Genomic DNA, 9,240 nt, shown 5'->3' with positions numbered 1-9,240 from the left:
ATTCCCTATCACTCCTCCCTGAGAAAGACTTCACCCTGATTCATAAGGAAAAGGGGATGGCGTATTCTCTTAGCTACTTCCTGCTGAAAAGGGATGCTGTAGGTTTCAGGGTGAAGGTCAAGATCATTTTCAAACCTTAGAAGGGACTGACTCACCTGGAAAGAAGGAGAGAGCGATGCTGGGGTATCATGTCTCAACCCATTGGAGGAGTAGGACTTTAGTGGGGCATATAACTTGGTGGCACAAGGATTAAACACTCAGCTGCTGACTGAAAAGTTGGAGGTTCAAACACCCCTCAGGTGATTTTTTTTTAAAGGAGAAACAGCTTGATGATTTGCTTCTTGAAACATTCCTCCTTTGGAGACCATTTGGGGCAGTTGTCCTCTGACTGGGCTGCTCTGAGTCACAATTGACTCAGCAGGGACAGGGTTTAGATTTTAGGACCGATAGACTTTCTGTGCTGTAATGAGAAGATAGATGTAAGCTGATGCCAGGCTCAGATTTAGTGGTGAAGAGCTAAAAGGAGTCCGTAATGGTCTCCGATTTCTCAGTGATAGACAAAAAAGGGTTGGTTAGCTGGGAAGGCACCAGGAGGGGAGGATGGGTGAAATTTGAAGAGATCGGGAAGGAATGTGCTCTTATCTTGGATCCTAAGCAGGTACAGGGACTGAGCAATGTTGAGTGTTGAGCTTTGTGGAAAGAAACCAGTTGTCTTGTCATGTGTTTCCAGCGTACCTCACCAGTGACATTCAGCTGTTCAGGATCATAGGTTTGGCTGTGTAAGCCCAATGGAAGAGGAAAGGAACCCAGAAATATTTATTTACAGTGGAGTGATTCAAATGATGAGTAGCTTCTGTAAGAACACACATGAGACCAAGAGAGATAGATATATAGCAAGTAGAAAGGTCAATGAGGGGCATCCCTGTGACCTGAATTTAGTTTTTTTCCCCCTAATATATGTAAAGAGTGGTTCTCTTACTCCTTATTAACTAGTTTATTTCTTTCTAGAATGTCTGGAATGGCTGGTCTTTTTAGCATCTCTGGCAAGATATGGGTAAGTGATCTTACATATGCCCTTTGAAACTCTAGTCCCAGAAAATTTAAGACTGATAGTGTGACTCCTAAACCATAGGGAAGAAACATTTGAGCAATCCTTCGGTACTTTCCCTTTGGTTCTTGTCATACAGCTCTTCTCCTCTATTATCTTTGTGCAGGACAATAGAAGCTGAGCAGGGACTCATGTACTTTGTGAAAATCACATTTTCCTAGGTCTGTGAGAAAACCTTTTCTCAAAACTGTGTGTCTTACGTGGTCTTACTTCTGTCATGTTTTCTTGTTCTTTGAATCTCTTCAGATCAAAGAATGCTTAAGCCTGAAACTGGTTCTGTAGTCAGAGGTCGGAACAGTGACCCCTGAGGATTGGCTGCCTGTAAATAAAGTCCTGTTGAGACATAGCTCTTTTCATTTATTGTGCAATGACAGAACTGAGTCAGCGAGAAAGAGACAAGAGACACCTAAAATATTTACAGCTGTCCCTTTAATAACACAAAAGCTGTGCATTTCTGCTGTATGGGATTGAATTATTGCACTGAATACTTTGAGGATAAGAGCTGTTTAAAATGTTGATCCGTGTAATCTTGACTGTGTTGCATACTCCTGCGGGAATGAACTAAATCCAACCAGATTCAACATGGTTATATTGGAATTAAATATTATCTACTTAAAATATTTCCTAAATCTTTCAATGTGAGTGCTTCCAGGTATCTTCTCTAAGATACGGTTTTGAGGTCATACTGTTATATTTGGAATTTAGTGTCCAGGAACTGGTGAGTACTCTTTTCTGTCTTTTGCAAGCCTCTGAATTGTGTTGAGGGAAACTGAAGAAGACTCTTTTGTGCCCAGTTGTATCACATTCTCTGCCTGTGAGATAGAAGTGGGTTGTTTTAAAAGTTCTTCCATTTGTTTTTATTTTTAACAACAGAGGTTAATTAGAGAGTAGAATTTAGTCTTTTTCAACTTGTTGTTGTCATTTATCCTATTAAACAATAACATATTTTTCCGTCCTTCCACATTGTTTGGAACTTATGTATTTTCCTTTTTCTACTTTCTTAACATTGGTATTTATTCAAGGGCTAACAGTTATAAGTTATAAACTAGAAATTGAGAGTGAAAGATTATGCCTTTTGCAGTGTATTATCCACTATATTGCTAAGAGCCAGTTAAGAGCCTGTAACCTTAAATTCTTTGATTCAGCAGGATAATCATAATGCGTGACTTCTGGAAGCAGGATCTGAAACAGAACCTAAGATAAGTAGGTCAAGATTAATTTGTTTTGTGATTTAAAAAGAGTTAAGATGGAAGCTTATCATGGCCTTCACAGGTTGATAAAAGTTTTACTTTCAGAGACAGAGTATGAGGGACGATAAAGAGTTACTCTGACCTTACATTGGTCATTCAGTGCTTGGCATTCAGTGCTTAGATGAGCAAGAATTTAGATGTGAAGGTACAATTGTCTGTTATATCTGAAAGTGATTACACTGTATGGCATTTGGAGTGAATCAAGGCTAGAGTGTGGTCTTTTATCTTTGTACACACAGCACCCAGTTAGGGGCAACACAGACAGTTCTGTCTGAGTTAGCTTATAGTACAAAGAACCATTTGGAGAACAGAATATAACCCATCACTCAGTATCCATGACAGCCTCATGAGAGATGGAAAAGAGATTGAGATGGTTAGCAATTTCAGCTTGCTTGATTCCACAGTGAACACTCTTGACCCCAGCAGTCAGGAAATCAAAAGACAAGTTGCATTGAGTAAATCTCCTGTCAGGGACCTCTCTGAAGAACAACGATGATCTTTGCAATTGTTAGCTATGCATCAAAGAGCTGGACAATGACCAAGAGTGATAGAAGAATTGATGCCTTTGAGTTGTGGTGCTGGAAAAGAGTATTGCACATACCACGGATTATCAGGAAAATAGACAGGTCAGCCCTGGAGAGGGGGGGAACCAAGCTATTCATTGGAAGCAAGGATTTTAAAGCTCCATCTCACATATTTTGGACATGTTTCCAGGAGGGACCATTCCTTGGAGAAGGACATCATGCTTGAAAGGATGGAGAGGCAACACAGGAAAGACCCTAGATTGACTCAGTAACTAGGGTAATGGGGTAAGTGTGTTTGAGACAATGAGATTGGCTCAAGATAGGGCAGGGTTCTATTGTACATAGGGTCACTATGAGTCACAAGCGACTTGACACATAACAACAACTTTTACTGAAAATCCAACCTGATTACTCATTGCAAGCCACCATCAGATTTCCAAGGCTGTTAATTTTATAGAAGGACATTGTCTTTCTGTAGCAGACCCATATGTGGATTTGAATTAATAACCTATCACATGTCATACAAATATTAATACCATATTTTTTCCATTTAGTGTTTATATGAAATGTCTTCTTTTATATAAATACATATATACATTACTGCTATATTTTGTTGTTAGGTGCCATTGAGTCAAGTACAACTCATAGTGACTCTATAAGCAACAGACCTGTCCTATCCGGAGCCATCCTCATCTTCTCTGACACGCTTGAGCCTATTAATCTGTGTGTCAATCTGTATCATTGGGAGTAGTCTTCTCTTCTGCTGACCCTTCACCTTTCCAAGCATGATGTCCCTTCTAAGGAATAGGCTCTCCTAGAAACATGCCCAAAGTATATGAGACAAACTCCAAGGATCACTCTGGCTGCGCTTTTCCCAAGGCCTATCTAGTTCTTCTTTCTCTCCCATATGTTTCTAGGTTTGCATACAATCTTTGTATACATTATGCTTCATGCATGTTATATTATGTTTTAAATTACCTTTCATTTGCATTGTGTTTCATGCATGTCCAGTGTATTTTGTGCAATCATTCATAGACATTATGTTTTATCTGTTACTACTGATCTATGTTTATTATCACTCCATTATTTCAGGTTCTATTGAATCATTCCTATTCCTTCACCTTCCCATCCATCCACTAACCTCTCCTGTCTTAGAGATTTCTCTCCTTCCCCTTTTTTCACACCCTTCCTCCTTTCTGCTTCCTCTGTTGAAAGTTTATATACATCTTGCTCATCTTCCTTCTGTTTTTACAATAGTGGTCCTGTCAAGTATTTATCCTTATGAGACTGAGTTATTTCACTCAATGTAATGCTCCCTAGACTCTCTCATGTTATATGGTCTTTTATGAAATTGTTGTACCTTAGTGGTATATAGTATAAACAAAAGTTCACAGAATACTAGAGGGCCTCCACAAGACAAAGACTGATAACAACCTCAAAATGGGCAAAAGACATGAAAAAAACCCTTCCTAAAAGAAGACATTTGAATGGCCACCAGACACATGAAGACAAGCTCCAAATCACTGGCAATCAGAGACATGCAAATCAAAACCACAGTAAGATACCATCTCACCCTGATAGCGAAGCAAAGTTGAACAGGACAGCAAGCAATAAATAATGGAGAGATACGGAGAGGTTGGAATGCTTGATGCCCTAGCTGGAGGGATTGTAGAACAGTACAAGCGCTCTGGAAGACTGTTTAGCATTTTCTCACAAAGCTGAACATATACTGTGTGACACAGCTGTTCCACTGCAGGAAATATACCCCAAGGAAATGAGAACAAAGACACAAAGGGAGATAATACACTTAATTAATAGCAGCATTATTCACTTTAGCAAGAAAATGGAAATAGCCTAAATGCCCATCAGCAAACAAATGGCTGGAGAACTTGTGGTACATTCACACAACGGAATACCGCTTGTTCTTTGGGCAGTCCATAGGGCATACTAACTCCACACACACTGTCATGGAGTCATTCTAACTCCTACCCACCCTCCAGCAGGCTTCCAGGGCTGTAAGTCCTTCATAGAAAGGTGCCAGCTGTCATTCAGTTAGTTGTGTATTGTGAAGTCAGAACTGACTCATAGATGGTGTTCTCAGATTTTCAGACACAGTTAATCATGTGAGAGTAGAATGCCTGTGGAGCGTCTGGTAGATTTGAACTGCCTATCATTGGGTTTACAGTACCACTCCTTACCACAAGCCACCAGAGTTCCTTGTTTCAGTTAGTTGCCTGCTGCTTTATGTACTCTGCCACTAAATAGTTTCATGAATATATTTATTCCAATTATATTTCCTGAGATCACTGATACGTTTAATTTCTTTCTGTCATACTTAAAGTTTCTATTGCTTGATTTAAAATTTTGTTCTTCTTGACTGTTTCTTAGATTTATTAAATTTGCTTTCTTCCTCCAACCCCATAGTAATTTGAAAGTTATTTTCTTTAGAAATTAAATTTAGACTCTTAAATTTAGACTTATATACTTTAAAAAAACCCAAATTAATTCTTACAGCTCCAGTTTTTTTCTGAACAACCTGACAGTCTTACCCAAAAAGAAAAGCAAACTCATTGCCATTGAGGCGGAACTGACACATACTGACCCTCCCACCTTTGCCTCGGGGGATTTTCGGAGGCTATAAATCACACAAGAGGAGATGGCCCATCTTTCTCCTGAGGAGCCAGTGGTGGATTTGAACCACCAAGTAGGGTAGCCTGTTGGGAGTTGTGCTGCTAACCCACAGGCCAGTTTTTCTGACAGTTAGAATCTACCAACGTCTCTGAGGGAGAAACATGGACCTGCTGTGGGATGTACAGCCTCTGAAAACTCTATGGAATGTAGTTACAAGCTAGTTCCCACATTGATTCTGTGATGGCAATGACTTTGACTTTGAAAATATATTACAATGGTTTAATGCTTGTATTTTGTTATGGGGGGTGTGTGTGTTCACCCTCAATATTTTTTTCTTCTCATTCCTAGTAATCCTCCAGTATTAATTCTGTGTGCCAATAATGATTCTGTGTATCAACCATTCCTTAGCTTTTTATATCATGTATTTAATATTTTTATACTTTATGTTATTATATGGAGTTTGCTTTACTTCAAATTTTTAAGATCACTCATTTTCTATATCATGTGATTATAAATTAATTTCATACCACTGCTTCTTGCCTTCCAGTTTTTTTTATTATCCCAATAAGAATCTGACAGTCATCTTTAATTGGCTTTTAAAGAAGAGTATATTGTTGTTGCTGTTGTATGTGCCATCGAGTTGTCTGCGACTCATTGTGACTATGTCCAACAGAGTTAATCCCATTGCTCCACTGAGTCAATCCATCTCATCCTGTGCCTTCCTCTCCACCCTTCCAACCATGATGCCCCTCCAAGGACTGGTCTCTTTTAGCCACATTCTCAAAGTATATGAAATGGAGCCACAGAATTCTTGCCTTCAGGGAGCATCCTGGTTTCAGTTCTCCTGGCAGTCCCCAGTATGTTCAATATTCTTCTCCTGTATCACAAGTTGAAGGAATCGATTCTTCTTCTCTCATCCTTAGTTATTGTCCAGCTCTCTGATGCATCGCAAGTAATTGTAAAGACCTTGGCCTGGATCAGATACACCTTAGTCTCCAAACTGAGTATAGCAATACTCTAGAGAGGACCCTGACAGCATACATTCCCGTTGCAATTTGTCTTTTGATTTCCTGACTGCTGGTGCCAAGAGTGTTGATTATGGAACCAAGCTAACTGAAATTATCACCAATGTCAATGTCTTCTCCATCCATTTTGGATGCCAGTTAGCCCAGTGGTGAGAATCCATGTTTCTTTAATGTTGAGTTTCAATCCATATTGAAGACTACAGTCATTGACCTTCTGCAGCAAATTCCTCATGTCTTCCTCAATTTCAGTTATCAAGGTTGTGTCATTTGTATAATGCAGGTTGTTGATGAGTTTACCTCCAACCCTAATGCCGCAGATTATAGTTGTCAGTAAAATTCAAGACTGATAATAATTTTTTTCTCATTTGATGGAAGAATCCACTCTTTGACCTCTATTGTTGCAGAATTAGAAATTGTCTTATTTTCTTTTATTTTGTTAAAAAGGATTTTCTTTTGTCTTTAGTGTTCTGCATTTTCACTCTTTGTTCATAGTTGGACAAATATGTCTGTCTTCCAACTCACTGTAGCTGGGATTAATCTGTTTAACTCAGGCACTGAGTTTTCATAGTCTTAGAATATATATATTTTTCACTTATAAAACTTACATATATTTTATCTTCGCATTTCTCTTCTTAATTGTACTTTATTTATAAATTTATAGAGTTTTTGCATTTATACAAGGAAAGATCCAAAAAGTGGTATCAAAAATTATTATTTCAGATACTGGAATTCTGGTTGATTCTTAAACACCTTCTGTCTTTCTGCTGTGTCTGGTTTCTTGTCAGTGGAAAGGAGGAAAGGAGATGAAAAGTAATATCTAGCAAAGGAGACCCACTAAACTAGAGCTTCCTTAAACATCCCCAGGGCTCTGCCTTAGGAGTAAGGCCAACCTGCTAGGTGTTCCGTATCATCAGGATGCTCGGATCACCTGGTGAGGAGATACCCGCTAGGTTGAATCCCTGTGAATGCAAAGGTTTTGTGGGATCTGCCATTAGCATTTTTGTTTGAAGTGAGAACATTTCTTAGAAACCAGATCCTGCACATGTCTTGCTGTTAGCGTGGATGGGGTGGGTGCTGGCTTCCCTGGAGAAGGAAGTCTCTGTCTTTAACCATTGAAGGTTTGTTGTGTCTATTCCTTAAATGATCACTTGGATTCAATTCCTTAGTTCCATGAAAGCACTGATTAGTTTTCTTTGCATTTATTCTAGTGTACTAATGCTTTAATTTAGACCTCTTAGACAAATTCGTATATACCTGAAAACTAGCTGACATCTTTCACAATGTTATAAGATATTGTCTTTATCAGGTGACAGTTTATTATGTTTCAAGTAAATGCATTTGGATGTTTCCTTTTAATGAGTGCATATGTATAGAACATGGATCACTGTTTTTCACAAGCAAAAACTGCTACTTTTCCTGGAAATTAAGAAACAGAACCACAAAAATCTGAAACAAAATTAGGTCACCTTCAAACGGGAATTAAGTTTGGAAGCATAAAGCAAAAGTTCAAATAATTAATATTATGAAGCTTAATAATTTTGTGCAACCAGGCTGCTCCTTGGAGGCAAGAATTCTGAAACTTTGTCTGACTTAATTTGGACATGTTGCCAGGAAGGACCAGTGCTTAGAGAGGGAATCATGTTTGGAAGGTTGGAAAGACAGGGCGAGAGAGGACGAGATGGACTGACTCAGTGACTGGGGTAATGAGGGTAGGTGTGTTAGCGTCAATGAGGTTGGCTCAAGATTGAGCAGGATTCAGAGCTGTTGTCCACAGAGTTACTACGAGTCACAAGGGACTTGACCACACATAAGTTTTGTAAGAGACTCTAAAACCATAAGGAACTCAAAGTATATGAATAAAGATTTATGTCTGCTGTTGTGAAAATACAACTTGATTAATAAGTCTGCAGTAATCATCACCTAAAAGACCACAAGATGGCAGGATTTTTCTGTGAAGCTCAAATGAATCCCTTACAGTAAGTTAATGCTTATAATAAAATGAAAATGGGACTTATTAAAATAAGAAGTTGCATTGAAGGCACTAAGAAGTGTGTGACTAAGAATGCAATAATTAAGAGAATGGAGACAAGTAATTTATTTAACTCTAAAAAATACTGGAAAGTTTCTTGAGGCTTGCTCCAGTAATTTATTTTTCAGAAAGAGCGTAAGATAGTCTAGAAGAGCATATAACTGCATATTATTTATCTCAGCTATATGAATGTAGCAAGTGACCAGTTATTTATTTATAAAACAGTAATTCACAAATCAATACAGAGGCAGACTGGCATACTATATCTTCTAATACTTTGACACCTCCTAGGGTTTAATATTAATGACTTTGAGTCCTCAAGAAAAGCATAAACTACATATAGTGTGCATTATTTTTTAAAATACAGAACTTTGAATTTGACTGAAACATACTTTTCTCAAATAACTCAACTTGCCTGGCCATCTGTAGCATGTTGGGCTACTCTTCATAAACTGTTATCCTACCTGAGGGCAGAATGATGACGATTGCCTTCAATAGAGGACAGGTGGCAGTTTTACAAATTACAAGTTGCCATTCACGGTCAACACTCTTGGCACCAGCAGCCAGGAAATAAAAAAAACATATTGCGATGGGAAAGTCTGCGGTTAGGGACCTCTCTAAAGTACTCAAGAGCAACGGTGTCTCTCTGGAGACTACGGTCGGCCTGATACAG

General features: G+C 38.6%; 1 protein-coding gene across 1 annotated transcript in view; it reads left to right on the top strand.

Annotated features, from left to right (window-relative positions):
• The window catches only part of TMX4 (thioredoxin-related transmembrane protein 4), a 49,350-nt gene that overhangs the window by 29,561 nt on the left and 10,549 nt on the right, over nucleotides 1-9,240 (top strand). The window contains exon 5 of the mRNA XM_006894238.1: nucleotides 1,009-1,054. Within this exon, the coding sequence (XP_006894300.1) occupies nucleotides 1,009-1,054 (46 nt within the window). The remainder of the gene's footprint in view (nucleotides 1-1,008; nucleotides 1,055-9,240) is intronic.

This window comes from Elephantulus edwardii, unplaced genomic scaffold, assembly GCF_000299155.1.
Source record: "Elephantulus edwardii isolate Elephantulus edwardi_28Jun2011 unplaced genomic scaffold, EleEdw1.0 scaffold00138, whole genome shotgun sequence".
NCBI classification, from domain to species: domain Eukaryota; kingdom Metazoa; phylum Chordata; class Mammalia; order Macroscelidea; family Macroscelididae; genus Elephantulus; species Elephantulus edwardii.
This window is presented reverse-complemented; position numbering and strand designations above follow the sequence as displayed.